The sequence below is a fragment of the Delphinus delphis genome, chromosome 3 (genome assembly GCF_949987515.2).
Source record: "Delphinus delphis chromosome 3, mDelDel1.2, whole genome shotgun sequence".
Lineage (NCBI taxonomy): Eukaryota > Metazoa > Chordata > Mammalia > Artiodactyla > Delphinidae > Delphinus > Delphinus delphis.
The window spans coordinates 172,471,551-172,493,746 of NC_082685.1; the positions used below are offsets into that span (position 1 = coordinate 172,471,551).

At 52.6% G+C, this 22,196-nt stretch overlaps 1 protein-coding gene across 1 annotated transcript in view; it reads right to left on the reverse strand.

Annotated features, from left to right (window-relative positions):
* Positions 1 to 1,833: 1,833 nt before the first annotated feature.
* Positions 1,834 to 22,196, reverse strand: part of CEP72 (centrosomal protein 72) — a 32,274-nt gene continuing 11,911 nt past the window's right edge. Inside the window, 11 exon segments of the mRNA XM_060007212.1 lie at positions 1,834 to 2,216; positions 3,357 to 3,468; positions 4,623 to 4,749; positions 11,377 to 11,508; positions 11,510 to 11,574; positions 12,710 to 12,836; positions 14,497 to 14,618; positions 16,934 to 17,059; positions 17,186 to 17,258; positions 17,492 to 17,617; positions 18,413 to 18,589. Coding sequence (XP_059863195.1) covers positions 1,922 to 2,216; positions 3,357 to 3,468; positions 4,623 to 4,749; positions 11,377 to 11,508; positions 11,510 to 11,574; positions 12,710 to 12,836; positions 14,497 to 14,618; positions 16,934 to 17,059; positions 17,186 to 17,258; positions 17,492 to 17,617; positions 18,413 to 18,589 — 1,482 coding nt within the window. The 3' untranslated portion in view covers positions 1,834 to 1,921.

Genomic DNA, 22,196 nt, shown 5'->3' on the forward strand with positions numbered 1-22,196 from the left:
GTGGTGCTGCACAGGGACGGACTGGACACCAGTGGAGGGAACAGACACACGAATCATTTGTGACCGAGTCTTGTGAATGGATGATGCTACACGTGAAAACCCCGGAACTGGGTCCTTAACCCTCACAACACGCACAGAAGGCAATTCCAGGTAGAATATGTATCCAATACTCAAAACAGACAACACTGTATGCTCGTTCAGAAGATACATGGATATTTTATGATCACAAACACAAAAGTCATCATGAAAAACACTGATACATTTCATCCTATTAAAGTTTAAATTGGGACTTCCCTGGCAGTCCAGCGGTTAAGACTTTGACTTCCAAAGCAGGGGGTGCAGGTTTGATCCCTGGTCGGGGAGCTAAGATCCCACATGCCGCACAGCCAAAAAACCAGGAGCAATACTGTAGCAAATTCAATAAAGACGTTAAAAATGGTCCACATCATCAACAGCAACAAAAAACTTTAGATTTTCTCTTCATCAAAACACACCATTAAAATGTGGAAAGACAAGAAAAAGCTATTTGCAAACATAATGCACAAAGTACTAGTATCCAGCACTACAAATAACTCCTACAAGTTAAGAGACAGACTATCCGGTAGGAAAACAGGGAAAATCCTGGACCAGGCACCTTGGAAAGGCAGGTGCTCACCCTGGCCGACGGGGCAGCAGGTGCAGGACTCCCTAGGAGGCGGACTTCTAGAAGCTTGATGGAAAGTGTGGGGCGCGAGGGCCAGCAGGTGTCCCCACGTACCTGCCAGCAGCAGCGTTAGCTGGTGTCACCACTTCGCAAACAGTTCCAGATCATCTGTAGTAACGCTACTCAGAATATGGTTAAGGAGTTAAATGAAACATGAACATAATGGGAAATAAAACCTTTATAAGAAAGATTTTCTTTCCTTTTTATAAAAAAGGACCAAGTGGAATTTTAGTACGAAGGAATATACAATTTCTAAAATTAAAAATTCAGTCTACAAGCCCAACAACAGATCAGGCGCATGGAGGAAACAGCAGTAAACTCTGTGACGGGACAACAGAGACCACCCAACCGAAGCTCCTAGAACACTAAGGAGGAAAAGACCCAAGATTAGGGAAAGGGGGGGCCAGACCCAGGGGCTGACGTGGCGTCACTGGAGTGCCGGGGGGGAGGGGATTGGAAAGGCGGCTCGGGTCAAGGGAGAAATAACAGGAAATCGTGGCCCAAACTTCCCACATTTGATGAAAAATACAAAGCTCAACGTAACCCAAACGAGAAACATAAAGTAACAGCATGGCGACAACCTTCTACAAGCTGAAAACGGATTCATGCGAAAATCTTTAAATAAAAAAAAATCTCATGATGAAACACGCACCCCCATACCGACTTCCCTGTGGTTACGAAAACGCAACGCGACCTGAAGGCGAGGGCCGCCTCCTGAGCCCCAGGGCCCGCGCCAGCCCCTGCTCTCGACCTGCAGCTCTGCTCCCTAAGTCCACCGCACGGCACTCTCAACAATCACTTCGCTTCACGAAAGAAAGCAAGTATTACCTGAGATACAACGTTTCCAATCTAAAAATCTAATTTTATGCCCTGTTAGGACATAATTTTCAGAAATGAACTGCAAACCAAGGAGAGCGGGGCTTGGGCGGTATTTCCCCTGTGGAAAGTTAATGCCACAAACAGTATTCTTCACAGCTCTAGGTGTTACTTGTATTTAGTCTCAGATCTTGCAGTTCGTGCTCATCAACCGTGGTGCACGGCTTATTTCATAAAAGAACTCAACGCGAAACTCAGTTATAATCGAAGGGCCACTTTTTAGAACAATGTATTAGTTTATTAAATAAGGGCTGCTTGTCACACAATCAATCATTTTCTTTAACCGTCCTACAGAGCTGCTTTCTTGCACGTTAGGCAGAAAATTACAGCATTTTCTTTGTCTCAAGATATTTGATGAAAAACTACTGACCTGTTTGTCTCAAGACATGTAAGGGGCTTGGATGAGCCTGTCTTTTTAGGACACTTCAGACCCCCCCCGGCTGCACCACAGGCCCTGAAGACAGACACCCACAGAGAGGAGCGCTCAGGGCGCGGACGCGGGCGGGCGCTGGGGCGCAGGGCCGCGGTCTTCTTGAGCTCCCTGTGGCTCCAGTGCAGCGGCTCCACCTCGGCCTCGTGCTGCGCCCGCACCTGGCCCAGCTCCCGAAGGAGGTGCTCGTTGGTGCTGACCAGGTACCTGGAGACGAGGCAGGGGACAGCGCTCAGCCCCGGGCCCCGTCCCCGCCCGGGGGGCCCTCGCGCCGGCCCTGCTGCTGCCCCTCGCCTGGCGGGGCTGTGTCTCCCCAGCCCCGGCCCAGCAGGAGCCCCGCTGGCGCGGCGCGGGAGCTGAAGGGGTGGGGAGGGGAGGCCCCTCGACGCTCTGACAAGAACGCTCCATCTTCACGGCAAGAAAACAATGTTCCAGTTCTAGAAAAGGTCCAAGGATGGAAACATGTCTAATTCGCGGGCAACTGCACTTCTGACACGGACACGGCACAATGGGAAAGGCCTGGGTTCTTTAATGCTGTGGCCGTTTTTAACTCTGGAGGAATCTCAGCAGGGAAGTGGGGCTGCACGCTGCCGACCCCGTCTCCAGGCTGCCAGCTCACCCGGTTGGCACTGACTGAGGGACCTCCGTGGCGCCGTGAGCCACAGATAGCGCGGGGCCGCGTTCTCCACAAAGCTGGCCACGCCAGCGACAAACCCCGTTTGCCGGGACACTGGGAGAGCCACGGGCCAGGCGGAGGCTCAGCACCTAACCACCTGCTGCTCCGAGAGGCGCTGCGGCCCTGCGGCCCTGCCTTGCCCACACCGAGCCCACGGAGCCCACCCGCCTGCGGCCTGCCTGCCCTCCCCCACGGGGCGTGTGCTGGGATGGGCCCAGGGGCCTGTGGCCTCCAATCCCCACAAGGTCACAGCCTGGCCGCTGTGGTGACCTCGTCCGACAGTGAGAAGGGGGCGGGGGGAGAGCAGAGGAAAAGGGAGGGTGGGGCGGGAGTGCTGCCCTCAGGCCTGCCCCCCACTGCCGCGGCTTCCCCTCCGCAGCCCCACCCGCTTGCCAGCACGCAGGTCTCTTCACAAAATCTGAGCTGGGGGCAAAGGTGGAATCTGTTTCTGTGAGAACAGCCGAGAACCACCACGCCGAGGGGGCACGCGCAGGCCTCCAGGACACGACGCCTCCTCTCCCTCGCCCCTCGTCCCCCCTTAACACCTCCCAGGAAGCTGCAGCAGGAAGGACCTCGCTGCTCAGTAAGACGCAGAAGCTCACACAAGCTCCGAGTCAACCCAGCGACACACGTGGGCTCAGGACCAGCGGCCCGCTGCCCCGGGCAGGCACCTGCGGCTCTCCCGCAGCATCCGGGTGAGTTCCTGGATCCTGTCGTAGTGCTCCAGACGCTGCTTTAGTTCCACAATCTCCCCGGAGAGCCGCTTCACACTTGTCTGAAATCCTGATGGGAAAAGAAGTAGCGATATTCAGTGAAATGCGCTCCCACATTTTTAAAAATTTTATTTGTTTATTTATTTGTTTAGTTTTGGCTGCGTTCGGTCTTCATTGCTGCGCGCGGGCTTTCCCTAGTTGCGGCGCGCGGGCTTCTCACTGCGGTGGCTTCTCTTGTTGCGGAGCACGGGCTCTAGGCACGCAGGCTCAGTAGCTGTGGCTCGTGGGCTCTAGAGCACAGGCTCAGTAGTTGTGGCGCACGGGCTTAGTTGCTCCGTGGCATGTGGGATCTTCCCGGACCAGGGCTCGAACCCGTATCACCTGCACTGGCAGGCGGATTCTTAACCACTGCACCACGAGGGAAGTCCCAACACTCCCACATTCTGGAAACTAAAATGATTCTAGAGTTTAAAGCACACCTGGGAAACACGGGAAAAGGTCATCAGGGTGAACAAAGCAGCCCCCTCTCCACCTGCAATCAACCCACCCAGGGCCCAGCGCCAGCCCCTGCTGTTGGGGATGAAGCCCCGGGACTCTGCCCTCCGGGCACCCCTGAGGGGTGCGTGCGGCGTGGAGCAGACAGGTGGAGGTGGGCCTGGCGCCAGCCAGAAGTCGTAGGCTGATCTGCTGCTGGACAGCTGGGCGTTCAGGAAGAAGACCCCGGCAGCCGACAGGACTGGGGTGAAGGGCTGCGGGGACGGTTACCGGGCGGCGGGCCCCGGAGGGTCTCGGCTGTGACTGTGCTCACGCCCTGAGATGCTTACCACCCGGTCTTTTAGGAAGAAGTTTCAGACCCCCGAGAGGTCAGACTGGAGCAGACACTCAGGCTGAAGCCCCTGTGGGACCCCACGTCACCTCACATTACCCCAGAGCAGGCTGCACCCCACCTCGAAATCCCAAGGGCACTTTTGCAAAACTGGCAAAACAGAATCCAAGACAGTGAAGAGGGAAACAAAAATGCCCTGGGTCTGGAAGGAGCCGTAACCAAGGAGGAGGACGCCCCGGGGAGGGCCCCATGGCCTTTCAGCAGCTCAGAGAGACGGTCCCGGGCATGCGTGCCCGCCCTGGCAGGGCTGGGGGCTCCGACCCCGCTTCACTGCACTTGCTGAGTCTGAATCCTGTGAAATCCTGACTCTTACACGTACAAGTAAACCGTGAACTCACCAGTGATCTGCAAGTTCAGTGTGGATGGAGCGTCGGCGTTTCTCACGTCTTTTTTCACACTGAACAGAAGAGACTTCAAGCTACTGCTTTCCTCCAGAGTTCTGCCCAGACGCTGCCTCAGGTGATCCTGCAGACACAGAGCAACGCGTGCCAAACAGGCGAATCAAACTCTGTGCAGACGCTGCATCGCTACAAAGATGGCATCTGGGGCCCGTCTGTCTGGATCCAAATGGTCCCAAACTGCACAGTGTAAGGAGAAGGGGTGCCACTACTCATCTGCCCAAACCCCCAAACCCACGGTCCTCTGTTTCCGGGTTGACAGGCCTGCTGTGCCCATGGGGACGACGCACTGCCCGGTGACCACGCAGGCTGGGGCTGCAGCCCTTCCTGGATGCGAGAGCCATTTGCGCGCAGACACCCAGAGGATGCCGGTACCACTTCACTATTTTTCACTTATGCCTCTAAAAATGAAGCTGTGTGTAGGATCTCTGTCTTGACAAGATGGTAAGCACCAGACACTTCAGACACTTGTCTCCCAGCAACCCTGTGGCTACTTCCACTCCCATTTTACAAACGGGGGGACTGAGCACAGAGGGTGCTCACGCCCGGGGAGGAGACCCGTCCCCGCCACACACAACACACAGAAGCCACCACGTGGCACCCTCCGCACCAGCTGCCGCGTCGTGAGGACTTGCGGGGCTGCCTGGAATGGGCGTGGAGGACCTGCACCCTGCTAAGCCTTCAGAGGAGACCCCAGCCCCGAGTGACAGCCTGACAACAACTTCAGGAGGCCCTAAGACACACGGCTCAGCTACCCTGGGCTCTGACCACAGAGACCACACAGGGTGAGCGTGTGCTGTCTGAGGTGTGACTGAGGGTGACTTGTTACGCAGCACTAGACAACCTAACACAGGGGGTTCAGTACCTGCTGCCATCCCTACAGCCCACCCTCTTAACCACGGGACAGAAGCCAAAAAGCTTCTACACAGCAAAGGAAACCATCAACAAACTGAAAAGGCAGCCTACGGATTGGGAGAAAATATTTGCAAACCATTTGTCTGATAAGGGGTTAATATCCAAAATATATAAAGAATTCACACAACAGTGAAAAAACAATCTGATTTAAACATGGGCAGAGGACCTGAACAGACATTTTTTCAAAGAAGCCATCTAGATGCCAACAGGCGCATAGAAAGATGCTCAGCATCGCTAGTCATCAGGGGAATGCAGATCAAACCACAGCGAGGTGTCACCACACCTGCCAGCACGGCTTCAGCAAAAGGACAGGCGATAACAAGTGTTGCCAAGGGTGTGCAGAAAAGGGAACCCTCGTGCGCCGTTGGTGGGAATGTGAACTGGTGCAGCCACTACAGAGAACAGTATGGAGGTTCCTCAGAAAATTAAAATCAGAGCTAGCAGATCCAGCAATCCCACTTCGGGGCATTTATCTGAAGCAAACAAAACACTAATTTGAAAAGATATGTGCACCCCCCCCATGCTCACAGCAGCATTACTTACAATAGCCAAGCTGTGGAGCGACCTCCGCGCCCATCAATAGATGATGGATAAAGAAGATGCGCTGTATGTTACAACGAGAAAGACGGATACCACGTGATCTCAGTCACACGTGGAATCTAAAACAAACGAAGTGAAGCCCACAGATACAGAGAACTTGGTGCCTGCCAGGGGCAGAGCTTAGGGGTGGGAGAAGGGGGTGAACCGTTACTGCTTTTTAGTTTAAATCAATTGAATTTTTTTAAAAAGTCTACTGCAAATAAAAGGGAGAGGTTGTTAGTTAGATTAAAAACGCAAGACCCAAGTGTACGCTGCCTACAGGGAACCCACTTTAAATATAGGCACACCAATAAATTAAAAGGACGGAAAAAGAAAGATACACCATAGCAACACTAATGGGAGAAATCTGCTGGTGGCTATGCTCATGTCAGTCAAAGCAGAGTGAGAGAGAGAGAGCAGGCACAAGGGGGAAAGCACGAGAGGAAGCATCCCACGCTCAGGGCACTAACAGCCGTCAATGGCAGGCAGGGTGCCAGGTGGCGGCAGCGTGTGGAGGGCAATGCAGAGAACAGCCAGGAGGTGCGCCCACGCGGGACAGCAACACTGCTAGGACCACGCGCTGGGAACGCCGACACCACTGAGCACACAGGTGTCACCTCAGCAGTCCCCGAGGGACCAGGGCACAGGCGTGGGCCCATCACACGGCACAGGGGTCACCAGATTCACACCGGGCAGCCTAACTCCATGGCCCCCACACTCAACCCCGACAACATACGAGCTTGACCAAAAAGAACAATTATCTATATGGGTCAAATTTACTTATTTTGGCTATAAAATAAATAAATAAAAATAAAATGAAAGAACACTTAAATAGTTTCCACACAATTAAACTGAACCATAGTGATCAGTGAGGTAAAGACCTCACCATGCTGAATGCACGATGGTCTTTAAGTAAAAATTATCATGTTTAAGGTGCCCCTTCGATGGTCTGATGTGCGTGTACATAGTGACGGCCACAGTCGAGGTAATACACACATCTTCTCTTCACACAGTAACCATTTTCTGGGTGATGAGAACACCGGCAATCTGCTCTCTCAGCAGATTTCCAGATTCCATGTGGTCCTATTCACTGTGACCACCAGGCACGCTTTAGAGCCCTAGACTTAGTCACCTACGGAGCTGCCACTCTGTGCCCTGGGCCACCATCTCCCCACTCCCCCCACCTCCCCACCACCGGTGACCACCGCTCTGCTCTCTGCCTCTATGAACTCAACTCTTAGATTCCATATATGAGATCATGGAGTTTATTTTCTTTCCACGTCTGACTTATCTCACTTAGCATAACGCCCTCGAGGTCTATGGCAGGATTCCCTTCTTTTTAAAGCTGAATAATGTCCCGCTGTACACATACACCACGTCTCCTTTCCCCACTCATCCGCTGAAGGGCGCTTAGGCTGGTTACTGTGACTAATACTGCAGCGAACATGGCAGTACACGCATCTCCTCCAGATCCTGATTTCACTTCCTTTGGATAAACACGCAGAAGCGGGATTGCTGGATCACATGCTAGTTCTACTGTGGGCTTTTTGAGGACCCTCCATACTGTTCTCCACAGCGGCTGCACCAACGTACATTCCCGCCAACAGTGCACGAGGGTTCCCTTCTCTCCACATCCTCCACTTGTTATCTCTTGTCTTTTTGATGACAGCCATTCTGCAGGTGTGAAGCGACAGCTCACTCTGGTTTTGATTTGCATTTCCCTGATGATTAGTAATACTGAGCATCATTTTCACATGTCTGTTGACCATCTGTATGTCTTCTTTTTAGGTCCTCTGCCCGTTTTTTAGTTGGGTTTCTTTTTTCTTCTATTGAGTTGTATATTAACCCCTCATCGGATAAATGGTTTGCAAATATTTTCTCCCAATCCATAGGCTACCTTTTCATTTTGGTGATGCTTTCCTTTGCTCTGCAGAAACTTTTAGTTTGAGGTAGTCCCACTAGTTTACTTTTGCTTTTGTTGCCTTTGCTTTTGGTGTTACATCCAAAAAATCACTGCCAAGGCCATGTCGAGGAGCTTTCTTCCCCTGTTTTCTTCTAGGTTTTTTTTTTTTTGGCCGCACTACGCGGCATGTGGGATTTTAGTTCCCCTACCAGGGATCAAACCCATGCCCCCTGCAGTGGAAGCGTGGAGTCCTAACCACTGGATCACCAGGGAAGCCCCTTCTAGGAGTTTTAGTTTCAAGTCTTATATTTAAATTTTTAATCCACTCTGAGTTGAATTTTGTGTGTGCTGTAAGATAAGGGTCCAAGTTCATTCTTTTGCCTGTGAACATCCAGTTTTCCCAACACCATTTACTGAAGAGATCATCCTTTCACCATGGTGTATTCTTGGTGCCCTTGTCAAAAATTAGTTGACATATATGTGTGGGTTTATTTTTGGGTTCTCTATTCTGTTCCAGTAATCCATGTCTGTTTCTGTGCCAGCACCATACTGTTATGATTACTATAGCTTTGTGATATAATTTTAAATCAGGAAGCGTGATGCCTGAAACTCTGTTCTTTCTCAAGATCACTTTGGTGATTTGGGGTCTTTTGTGGAACTACAAAAAGAAGAATACAAATTAAAAGAAAAATAATTATACAAATTTTAGAATCGTTTTTTCTATGTCTGTGAAAAATGCCATTGGAATTTTTATAGGGCTTACACAGCGACTGTAAATGTCTTTGGGCAGTATGGACATTTTAACACTAACAACCTTCCACCCATGAACATGGGATATCCTTCCGCTCATTTGTCGTCTTCAACTTCTTTTATCAATGTTTTATAGTTTTCAGTGCTAAGATCTTTAGCCTTCTTGGTTAAATTTATTCCTAAGTATTTTATTCTTTTTGATGCTATAAATGGAATGGCTTGGGAACAATCATTGGTATAAAGAAATAAGAATGATTTTTGTTGTGCTGACTTTGTATCCCGCAACTTCACTGAATTTATTTGTTCTGCTTTTCTTTTGTGAAGTCTTTAATGTTTTCTACATGAATGATCACATCATCTACAAACAGAGGTAACTTTACTCCTTCCTTTCCAATCTGGATGCCTTTTGTTTCTTTTTCTCACCTGCTTGCTCTTGCTAGTACAGTTGATCCCTGAACCACGGGGGGTCGGGGGGCTGGGGAGCCGACTCTCCTTGCAGCTGAAGATCTGCATATAATTTATAGTCAGCCCTCCAAATCTGCAGTTCTGTGTCCATGGATTCAACCAACTTCCAATTGTGTAGTACTATAGTATTTTACTATTTAAAAAATCCACGTATAAATGAACCCATGTAGTTCAAACCCACGTGTTCAAGGGTCAGCTGTACTTCCAGTGGAAGAGAAGCTGCAGACTGGACACCCTGGTCTCATACTGGGTCTCAGAGGAAAAGCATTCAGTCTCCCCCACTGATCGTGAGGTGAGCCAAGGGCTTCTCACAGATGGCCTTCATTGTGTTGAGGAAATTTTCTTTCACCCCTATTTTGCTGAGTTTTTTTCTTATCATGAATGGATGCTGAACTCTGTCAGATGCTCTATCTCCATCACTTGGGATGACTGTGTGGTCTTTCTCTCTCCATGAGTTAATGTAGAGTATTAATGTGTGTGTGTTGAACCAACCTTGCACTCCAGGGGACACTCCCTCTTGGTGGTGGTGTGTTGCTGAATTTGGTACGCCAGTCTTCTGTTGGGGATTTTTACATCTATGTGCATCAGAGAGTAGCCTGTAGTTTTGTTTTCTTGCAGTGCCTTTGGCTTTGGTATCTGGGCAGTGCTGGCCTTATGAAATTAGTTTTAAAGTATTCCCTCTACTTCTATTTTTTTGGAAAAGTTTAAGAAGGATAAGTATTAATGCTTTGAATGTTTGATAGAATTCAGCCATGAGGCCATCTGGTCCTGGACTTTCCTTTATTAAGAGGTTGATTACTGTTCCATCTCATTTGTTACTGGTCTCTTAGGTTTTGTTTCTTCTTGATACAGTCTTGGTAGGTTGTATGTTTCTAGGAATTTACCCATTTCTCCTAGGTTCTCCAACGTGCTTGTATATAGCCGTTCTTTGACTCTTTATTTCTGAGGCATCCGTTGTAATGCCTCCTCTTTCATTTCTGATTTTTAATCTCCTCTCTTTCTTAGTCTAGCTAAGAGTTTATTGGTTTTGTATATTTTCAAAACCCAACTCCGTTTTGTTCATTGTTTTCCTGTTGCTTTTCTACTCTCTTATTTCTTTCTGCTATGATCTTTATTATTTCCTTCCTTCTGCTTTCTCTGGATTCAGTGTGTTCTTCCTCCTAGTTCCTCTAGCTGTAAAGTTAGCTGCTTTATTTGAGATTTTGAGATCTTTTTTCCTTTTTAGTGTAGGCATTTATGAGTGATGGTCTCATGGCGAGGTTACAAAGGACAAGGGCAGCCTCAGCCAGGAAGTGGGCTCCACTGCCAGGCCCACACTGTGCTGGCTCTGGCTGCCCTTCAGTGCCACCTGGTGGCGGAGTTCCCACAGGTCCAACAGGACACCTCGGTCTCATAGCGGGCTAGTGCAGACAGGACAGCCAGGTAACTGGAACCTCTCTCACCAGTGTTCTGGGGAGCCTGGGCCAGGGAACACTGGGGCCACAGAAACTCCACCTCCAGCCCAGCCTCACTCTCTCTTTTTCTCTCCCACTCGGCCTCTCTCAGAACAGAACGCAGCTGCCCAGGAGAGGCAGAGCTGGGACAAGTGGCAATGCTGCCATCTGCAATCACTGTCATGAGGGGTCCTGGAGTGACAGAGTCACGCTGCGTCCCTGAAGGGCAGCTGGAGTCCCTGGGGGTGAGGAGAGCCTGGTGGGGGAGGGGGTTCGCGTCCTGCGAAGGGCAGGAAGGGGCCCCGGTGTTGTGCCCGACAGCTGTAAGGGGAAGCAGCGTTGAGAAGCTACTCTCATTCTGTGATGTCAAAACTACATTTTGGGGCTTCCCTGGTGGCGCAGTGGTTTAGAGTCCACCTGCCAATGCAGGGGACACGGGTTCGTGCCCCGGTCTGGGAGGATCCCACATGCCACAGAGCGGCTGGGCCCATGGGCCATGGCCGCTGAGCCTGTGCGTCCGCAGCCTGTGCTCCGCAACGGGAGAGGCCACAACGGTGAGAGGCCCGCGTACCGCAAAAAAAAAAAAAAAAAAAAAAAAAAAAAAAAACCTACATTTTGCTCCATCTGTGAACAAACGGAACTAACTCACCATCTCCTTCCGAGTGTCGCTGAGTTCCGACACCACCTCACTCATCTTCACGCTATACTGCTGCTGTAGCTCAGCAAGGCGACTCTGCAAAGACTTATTTTCCATAGTCAGGGAGCTAATTTCTTCACTCACATGTTGTTGAACTGTCCTGAGTGGCTGTAAACTCTTGGACAGATGACAAAATGTGTCTTGCCTGAGCTAGAAGTAAGAATCAAACATTATTACAACATTTATGTTGAAAGGATGAGTGTAAACAAAACATGTTCCATGCATTTTGAGTAACACGGGCTACATGGCTCAAAAACACTGGCCGGCATGGAGACTGGAAAAGGGACACGTATGCCATTGAAATGACCTCATCAGGCCTCTTTATCCCCCGCCGTGGATGAGGACCAACAGGCAAAGAGCAACAGTCTTAGAGACCTTGAGAAGGGGCCTCAGGGAAAGGCCGCCATTAGGAGGTCTGCCTTAACGCGCTCTCACACAGCACCGACTGCTGTTCCAGGCCTGGCCCTGCTCCACGACTGGGAAAGCAGACCGTCCTGCTGCTAGCCCTGACAGGGTGTAGGTTTATGTGGTCAGGATCCAGGGGCGCCAGCTTCTCAGGGCGCCCTGATTCCAGAAGGAGAAGCTGAGGGGCCAAGACACTGAGTGGAAGGCTCGGGAGCCTATGGTGCAGCTAAGCTAGGAGATCCAGGCAGATCGGGGTCTGCTGGAAGGACAGAGCTGGCAGGTCCCTGCTCCCCCTGGGGCACGTGAGGCTGCAATCAGGCTGTGGGGAAAGAGAACGTGGCCCTGGGGACACAGCATGTCCCCGTCTCACACCCCAACTCTGGATGTGGGGTCCCCTGTGTGCCCCTGTACCCAGGCACCAGGCAGAAGAAAACCCAAGTCCCCTCTGGGGAGGGGCCACATCTTCCTGGGCCTCAAGTCATTGCCACCAAAAGGTCAGCAAATCCAGGGCCCTGCATTCAGTCAAATGCTCAGAGGATTCGGAGAAGACAGCAGCAGCATTTTAGTCTCTCCAAATCCCCACATTAAAACAGAGCAAGGAGAAGCAACATCCAGGAAGAGCGATGCCAACACCACTGGCTGATGACATACCTCCAGGAAGCCTGGAGCGCCAGCAGGTGGGAAACGACAGCCACAGGCCGCGTGGAGTCCTCCATGTCTGCCACCTCCCGAGAACCCAGACGCTGTGAACAGGACCATCAGGACGCTCCCCGCAGCACAGTGAGGCAGTGACGCCGGTGAGGCGGTCCAGTGAGACACGGGGACCAGCGCCCCGCAGTGGGGCGCAAGCATCTGCCCGCAGAGCCCTAGGCCAGCTCGCTGAGGAACACCTCGCTGCCGTGCAGGGGGCTGCAGCCACTACAGTGCCTGCCCACCAGGTCGAGGAGCGCCACCTCCAGGGTGGCCTTCTTCCCGGGCGGCACGGCCAAGTGCAACTTGGGACACACCTGCACGGAAACAAACCACGAGCGTGGCTTCTTCCCTGCCTGAAACCAGTGGGTACGATGCAGCACTAGGCGTGCGCGCCACGCTGATGCCCCATCCCACCGCCTACAAGCACGATGGCGGTTCACACACCACAAGCCTGCAAGCGTGGCTCATGGGATCCACCTCCCCGCCCCGCACGTGTGTCCACATGTGTGGGGCGGGGGACAACATCTCACACCGGGAGGAACGGCGAAACTGTCACCCTAGTGTAACAGTCAGGAGACCGGTCGGTGCCCAGGGACGGCTGTCCTGGGCCCTCCTGAACCAGCCCCAGCGATTCTGGGAGGGAGGAGAATAGTCTCGGCCTGAACGGTCACTGGAGCCCCGGAGGCCCTAAGTGCAGCGCAGCCCACGCGGTACTAGAGGGAGGGCTGGCCGGGACGGCGCAGGCACAAGGCTGCCGAGGCTCCACCCCGGGCCCAACCACGCCAGGACCGCAGAGTCACTGGCATTCACAGCAACGCTCTCTTTTTTCCGTTTAGAAATTGTTTTACCAATTTTAAGGGATTACTGCAGAAAGCGGGGTGGCTCCTGCCCACTTTCTGAGCGCCTAGGGAACAATTCCTGGGTCCGGGGATTTGGGGAGTAAATGCCAGCAGTGCCAGAGCTGGCGATGAGCCCCGCCGCCCTTCACAGCCCGGCGCTCCCCACTGTTACACAGATAAAGGGCTTTCCTCCTCGAGGCCGTCTGGAACAGCCAGCGAGACCCTGCAGGGAGGGTGGGAGCGACCTGGGCCACTTGAGCCGGGACAGCCCTTCACTCCTGGCATCACTGAGCACCCACGGGAGCCCCAGGAGCACCGGGAAACACATGCCCGCAGAGGGGACACTGCTCTGCCCGAGGTCACACCAAGGGCGGGGTGGCCGTCTCCGGGGACCAGTTGGCGTGGGAACACTGAGGCCGGCTGCTGGTCCCAAAGAGCCGAGGCAGAGAGCACTTGTGGGCATCAGCACACATACCTCCGCCGGGAGCTGCACCTGGACGCTCAGCCGCAGGCGTGGGTGATGGAGCCGCGGTCCCCAGCGTGGTCAGGCTTCTGCCTTCCACCCGGCAGAAGGGTCGTGCCCTCTCCAAGAGGACAATCTCACCACAGGGTCAGAGTGCTCAGAGGAGGGGGCCCCGCAGGCAGCGCCCCTCCTGCAAAGTCCCAACCCCACAGCAAGGGCCAGCCCGTCAGGTGAGGCTCCGCCCGGGGTGACACCCATCTGGGGACAGGCAAGGCCCAAGCACATTCCCAACTCAAGCAAGTCCTCGTTTTCCTTCCTTCACTCAATCCAGTGAGAGACTAAAGAGGCGAACAGACAGCGGCCAGACGAGCTGTGAAAGCAGAGCTCGGCCCCGCGGCCTGCGGCTGGAAGCCACCCACCACCTACAACGGGCCCAGCGTCCCTGATTCTATGTCTCCAGCTCAGGACCAACCACAGGGGGCCAGGCGCTCCCCTCACCAACCTCGTGGGACGCCCCCTTCCAGCCCCAGCCCCCGGCCTCCCCGGGCCGCAGCCCCTGTCAGGGCACCTGCGCCCCTTCTCCGCTGGGACGCTCTCCCCCCGCGCCCGCCTGGGAGTGACGTGGCAGGGCCAAGTCCCCTGCCCCGTGAGCCCGGAGGGCAAGCCACCCACTGTCTGCTGGGTGGTCTTCACTCGTGCCCCAAACTTTGAGAATGTCTCCGTCTTCAGCTGGGCCAGTGACAAGGGCGACGAAGCACCGTCCACAACCGCTCTGGGTGACTCTGGGCGAGAACCTGCACTCCCAAACGAGGACATGTCTTCGGAGAGCCAAAGGACGCACGCCCAGGACCCCCGCTCCCGAGGGCGCTGTGGGTGGCTCCAGCCGGCGGGACGAGGAGGCCGCGTAAGCCAGCGCCCCCGGGAGGACACTTCCACCTTGAGGCCGTTTGCACCACGGGGAGAGGCGAGCAGCCTGGGAGCGCGCTTCTAAGAGAACGGGGCGGTGACAGCGCCGCGGAGCAGTTCACCTAAGAGCTGCGCTCACCTCGGGGTCGTGTTAGCGCTGAGGAAGGAAGACGCGGCCTGACAGAGGACGGCGGCCCCATGGCCTCCACACCTGGCTCAGCTCACGCACGCTGTGCGGCCTCTGCTGCTCGGGCCCCCAGGCCGCCGAGCGGGAACAGGGCCCCAGCTCCGGCCCTCCTCCAAGCAGCTCAGACACTCCTGGTCTGCAGGGGCCCGGAGCATCCTGCCACGCACCCTTCGCTTCCTGTGCTTTTCCGAGCAGGCAAAAGGGATTTAACCCCTTTTGCGTCAATAAACTTGTCTTCTGAGAAGGAGGGGCTGAGCCAGGGTGGGGTCTGTGGGGTCTGCAACAGAGAAGGGGGCAGAGCCCTCACCACCAGGCGCCCTGGGCTCAGGGGCCGGCACTGCAAGTTAAACAGCTGTGTGCACATGCATGCGTGTGTGTGCGTGTGAGCGTGTGTGCAGGCATGTGTGTGCCTGTGTACGGATGCACGCGCACACGCAAATACGGAAAATCCACCAAAGAGTAACAGAACTGAAGTAGTAACTTTAACAAATGAATCGACTGATCACCGTATGTCCTCTCACCAGAACTATACATAACAAAGATGAGTCAAGTGGGCAACAACTTAAGATCTGGAAGCTACAGTGGATTTAACAACTTGTTCCTACTGGAGACACTGTCGACGCGTCGGATCTAAGACCCTCCCTCCCCAGCCGCTGAGCCACTTCCCGGGTACCTCGGGGCCCAGCACCCCACAGCCCAGGGCCCTCCTCCCAGGGCAGGCTCTCCTCTTGAGGCCCCTCAGCCTGACCGCCCTGGACCCTCCTGCACGTGGACTCTGCAGGCACCCAGGCTCAAATCTGCCCCACAAGGCTGCCCTCTGGCCAGGCCTCCCCTCAGGGCTCCGTGAACAGGGCCATACCCAGGGCGTCCCCAGCAAGTGCTCGTGACCTGAGCGGACGGACACCACTGTCATCTGGCGGCCCAAGCCAGAGACCACCCGGACAGCCCTCCCCCGCAGTTCCCTGTCCATCAGCATACGTCACCAAGTCCACCCAACCAGCACCAGCTGGCCACCTCTGCCCCTTGCTGGGACTGGTCTGCCGTATCCACTCAGACGGACCCACTGCCCGCCCCCCACAACTCAAATGCCCACCGGCCACTCCATGCCGTCCCCTGCCCCCAGCCCGGGGACCTGGCCTCCCCCCACCATGCGGCACTGCGCTCCCTCACCTTGACCTGCAACCTGTGCTCTTCTGTCCCCCACCTCCAGCCCAGGGCCTCCACACGAGCCCACACCCACACAGCACAGCTGAGCCTGGCCACCAGGGGCCAGCAGAGCAAGCCACACTGGGACTGGGGGCCGGCCCACAGAAGCACAGTCTGAATGCTTCAAAACCCTCCAGGACGTAGACGATGGGAGGACGCAGAAACACTTCCAGCTCACAGGCGCCTGAGACACGACGCTAAGATACGCCACGTGCGCCGGACAGGATCCGGGACCCGAACATGCATCCACACATCCCCACGCACACATACATGTGTAGATGCGTGTGTAGGGACACACGTATGAGGTCTCAGGACGTGGAGTAAATGCGGCTGGTGCCTCGATGCCACGGCCTGCTCTGCAGTGGCCACGGGGCACTGGGCAGCCACCATCACGACCCACCAAAGTCCCCACGAGCTCACCTGCACGAGCCTCAGGCAGGGGCTAGGTTTGCTCACACTGGGACGTTTCTGACGCCTTTTCCATATTCGTGCAAACAACACTCAATTAACTTATTTAATTTCCCTTGTCTTTCATTTTTTAAACTGTAACAGTAGCCACTGTCATAACTGGGCCCATGTATGTATCCGGAAGAAACTGTGTGTGAGTGAGAGTGTGTACTCACAGACCAGGAACCTAAACCACAGGTGTTCTACGAGTGTCAACTTCCATTCATAGAGAAGATTCTTTCCTAAGACACCTTAGGGAGTCGCGCGCACACACAATGAAGAGGAACGAGGGCAAGCAGTGGGGCCGGGGCCGCCTGGACGAGGGGCAAAGCGCCGCGGGGGTGGGGGGGGCTCGCCACGCACCAGCCCTGCATCCTCGGCTCCGCCCAGCCCCGCTGGAGCTGCCCCTCCGCTTCTCGGGGCCCTTCCTCAGGGGGTCCCCACGCTGCTGCTGTGCTGACTCAGGACTCAATAGGTGCCGCGACTCTGCTGCATTAAAAAACATTTTCAAAGCTCTATTTCAGGCTCCCAACAGTGTACCGTATCTGTCAAGTATACTCCTTCCGTGGGGTGAACGGGAAAAGAAGGCCGAGTGGATAACACACACCAGCCCACCCTGCTGGGAACCTGCAGCGGTCACCGCCCACAGCGCCCCAGGGGCGGGTGACCCAGCCGCACTCAGGAGAACCTGTTCGCCGAGGAATCAAGACAGACACGACGGTCAACAGAACCCAGAGCCTCCGGCCCACTGAACTAACAAGGGCGCCAAGGTTATTAAATGAAGAGAAAGACAGTCGTCTCAACAAACGGCACTGGCACAGCTGGACATACGTGGGGGGACAGGCGGGCAGCCTGACCCACTATCTCACGCCACACCCCGAAATTCACTCAAAAGAGCGGCTCTCAGACCTAAGCACTGACCCCCAGCACGTGGACCAGTCCGTGGGAGGAACCCTCCACAAGCAGGGGCAGCACACCGAAATGCACGACCACGAAGGGAAACACGAAGAACGGAATTTCACTGAAATAACACTGCTCTAGGGAGCACTGCTTAGAAAACAGGCAAGCCACAGGGTGGGCAGAAACTTGCAGTACTATACCTGAGAAAGGGCTTGTGTTCAAACACCATGAAGAAGTCTTATGCCTCAACACCAAGAAAAGAAAAGGGGAGGGGAACAGACAGGAAGAGAAACGCCACGGAAGACGTGAGCCCATGGAGAGGCTGTGGTGACTTGTTTTCAGGAGATGCTAATTAAAACCAACAAGAGATACCACCATACACCCAGGACGGGAGCCAGCGTTAGAGAGACTGACAGTCCCAGGAGCTGGCGGGGACGCCAAGGCAGAGGTGGTCCTGCAGCAGGGAAGCCCCAGCCCGCCGCGTCTTCATGGAAAGCTCTTAGGAACCCACAACTCAGAAGCAGCAGCAATGGAGCTGAAGCTCACACACACGTCCTGGTGGAAGAGCCCCAGCAAAGGGCATGAAGTTCACGTGCACGTTCTCACCAACGTGCAGCTGGAGCCGGGAGTCCCCTCGTGGCCGGCAGGGACTCACTCCCTCCAGCACAGGACGCTTCCTCCCTGTCTGCTTAGACATCTCACTTCTTCCCTATCCCTGTAACTGATCTGAGGAGGGACCTGTATAAACAGCCCTGCAACATGACTACATCCACCTCAAATACACTGACTTCTCCTTTTGTAATTCCATGATCCAAATTACTGATATTTACAAGTGCACAAGATTTCATGAAGATTCTGCATTTAAAGGTAAGTTCTCTAAGAAGGCATCAACCTCCCAGAAAGGCTGCAAGCGCTGGCCCTCTCCCTGGAGCAGCAGCCTACCTTGGAGCGCTGGAAGCTGGCCTCTTGCTCCTGCTGGCTGGAACTCGTGCTCCCAGGAGGGCTGCTCAAGCCCCACCCACACTCGGCAATGAGGTTCAGGGCCGCCTCATCATCCGCGTCCATGACAAGCACTTCTTGGCCGAGGGGGCAGCTCACTTGGCTCCGGAGTGCTGCAGTCTGCAAAGAAAAGCAAACCCAGTGCTGTGCTGCAGCCCACAGAGCACTCCAGCCGCACAGACCCCGCGAGGGAGACGCCTATACCGCGAGCACAAGGTCTCCGAGGGGGAGCTGGTGTCTCTACCACAGTGAAGCTGGAGCGGCTCAGCCAGGACAGCGGGTCGCCACCCCAGGATTCATTCAAGGACAGACGTCCCAAGAAGCTCCCCTGTGCTGGGATCCCCTAGCACGTCCACAGTGCCATACGTGCGACCAAGAAAGTTCAAGGAGGACTCCCCTGGGGATCAGTGGCGAAGACTCCCTGCTCCCAATGCAGGGGCGAGGGTTCGATCCCTGGTCAGGGAACTAGATTCCCCCATGCCATGTAGCGCGGCCAAAAAACAAAAAACAAACCAACAAAAAAGCAAGTTCAAGGATGTGGTGTTCCGACTTTCTATTTTCACATTAAGTGAAAACATTTCCCTACCAACTGAAATGTGAGGTTTTAGAATAGGACGTCCCTCCATACAGAGGTACACACCTCATTTCCAACAAAGGCAGCTTAAGAAATCACTCTTCAAAATAGAACTCAATCACATACTATGAATATTGATTTTATGATACCTTATCATACTTTGAGAGATCAGTGAATGATATTCCTTATTTTCTCATACTGAAAGTGTTCCAGATCCCTGCAGAAAGAAGGAGACTTGGTTCTCCTTCGGGGTCTGACCACAGAAACCTGACAGCGGACACATGCAGCCTCTCTGGGTATCCACTGTCACCTCTGGATAATAGGACATTGCACCAGATCACCTAAACTCTGTGGTAGCTTAGTCTTCGGATAATCAAGGACAGGTAAACTGCAAAGCACTGCTGAAAGAAATTAAAGATGAGATAAATAAATGGAAACACACCCCACGTTCACTGATCGGAAGACTTAACACTGTTAAAATGTCAATACTGCCCAAAGCAATCTACAGAATCAGTGCAATGCTATCAAAATCCCAATGACGTCTTTTGCAGAAACAGAAAAACCCATCCTAAAATGCGTCTGGAATCTCAAGGGACTCCAAATAGCCAAAACAACATTGAAAAAGAGAAGCATCAGAGCTAGACTCAGATATGGCAGAAATGCCGGATGAAATCAGACTCCGATTTAAAACAACTATGAGTAACAATGCTAAAAGATCGAATGGAAAAAAGAGACAACATGAAAGAACGGATGGGAATGTAAACAGAGAGATGGAAATTCTAAGAAAGAAGCAAACAGAAGCGTTAGAGTCAAAAACACTGTAACAGAAAAGAACACCTCTGATGAGCTCTAGACTGGGCATGGCTGAGGAAAGGATCTCAATAGAAACCTCCAGAACTGAAAAGCGAAGATTAAAGAAGACTGAAAAAAAAAACAGAACAGAATACCCAAGAATCGTGGGACAACTACAAAAGGTGTAACACACACATCTGAGAATACCAGGGGGAGGAGAGGGGAACCAAAAAATATTTGAAGGTGACTTAAAATTTCCTTAAATTAATGTCAGACACCAAATCACAGAACCAGGAAGCTCAGAGAACAGTGGCAGAGTAAATGCCAAAAAAATTACAGCGAGGAATATATTCTACTGGAGAAAACCTAAGACAAAGAAAAAAATCTTGAAATAGGCCAGAGGGAAAAATCATGCAAGCAAAAATAGTGAAAGACTCAGTATGGAGACAAAAAAACTACCAACCTAGACTTCTGTATCCTGCAAAATTATCCTTCAAAAGTGAAGGAGAGGGCTTCCCTGGTGGCGCAGTGCTTGAGAGTCCGCCTGCCGATGCAGGGGACGCGGGTTCGTGCCCCGGTCCGGGAAGATCCCACATGCCGCGGAGCAGCTGGGACCGTGAGCCATGGCCACTGAGCCTGCACGTCCGGAGCCTGTGCTCCGCAACGGGAGAGGCCACAACACTGAGAGGCCTGCGTACCGCAAAAAAAAAAGTGAAGGAGAAATAAAGACTTTCTCAGATAAATAAAAACTGAGGGAATTTGTTGCCAGTAGACCTGCCTGGTAAGAAACATTAAAAGAAGTTCTTTAGAGAGAAAGAGAATGACACAGGTCAGAAACTCAAATCAGAGAAGGAATAAGTGAAGGCAGAATAAAAACTTCTATTTTTCTTACAATCTAACAGGCAACAGTTTGTTTGAGATAATAGCAACAATGTACTCAATACGTTATGCTCAGGTATTACACGCAGGGTTATAGTTTGGGTATAAATGAAATGAATGACAGCAATGATACAAGGGACAGGAGGGAGGAATTAGGAATATTTTGTTATTATAAGGTACTTGCACGACCTGTGAAGTGGTATAGTGTCTGAAAGTGGTCTTGGAGTACTTGTCAATGTACATAGGCAGACCCTGGAGATATTGAGGGTTCAGCTCTAGACCACCACAATAAAGCAAATATTGCAATAAAACAAGTCACACCATTTTCTTGGTTTCCCAGTGCATCTAAAAGTTATGTTTCCACTGTACTGTAGTCTATTAAGTGAGCAATAGCATTATGTTAGCAAACGATGTACATACCTTAATTTAAAAATGTTTTATTGCTAAAAAATGCTCACCATCATCTGAGCCTGCAGCAAGTCATACCAGCAACATCAGAGATCACTGATCACAGATCACCACAATATAAAAAGATGAAAAAGCGTGAAATATTGCAGGAATTACCAAAATGCGACACAGAGACATGAAGTGAACGAATACCACTGGAAGAACAGCACCAAGAGATTTGCCTGACGCGGGGCTGCCACAACCCGCAGCCTGTAAAAACAGGATATCCGCAAAGCACAATAAAGCAAAGCACAAAAAGCGAGGTCTGCCTGTCCTGTGCACTGCAGAGCAGCCACTAAAAGTGAAAGCACAACTGACATGCCAAGGAAAGAAATGGAATCAGAAAGTGATCATTTAAAATCACAAAAGGAAGGAAGCGATCAGAAGAAGGGCAACAAGTAGAAACAGCAAACATGCAGCTATTAATCCAACTGTATCAATACCACTTTAAACATCCATGGTCTAAATGTACCAAGTGAAAGGCAGAGATTGTCAGCGTGGATCAAAATAAAAGGCCCAACTACATGTTACCTAAAGAAACCCACTTTAAATATAAAGACACATAGATTAAAAGTAAATGGATAGAGAAAAACAGACCATGCTGACACCAATCAAAAGAAAGCAGAAGTAGCTACACTACTTTCAGACAGAGCTGACCTCGGAGCAGGGAGAGTGATCTGGGATAAAGAGGGGCATGACGTGAGGACAACTGGCCGGTTCTCCAAGAAGACATAACAGCCCCTGACGTGTCTGCGCCTAATAAGACAGCATCAGACTATGTGGTGCAAAAACTGACAGAACTCAAGGAGAAATGGATGGATCCACTTCAACACCTCTCCTTCAGAAAGGGGTAGGTCCAGCAGTCAGAAACTCACTAAGGACACAGCTGAACTCAGCAGCACGCATCACCTGGATGCAGTGACATCCACCTCATCCAAACAACAGGATACACATTCCCCCCAAGCTCACACGGAACATTCACCAAGACAGAGTCGTTCTGGGCCCTAAAACACACTTTTACATACTTAAAAGAAA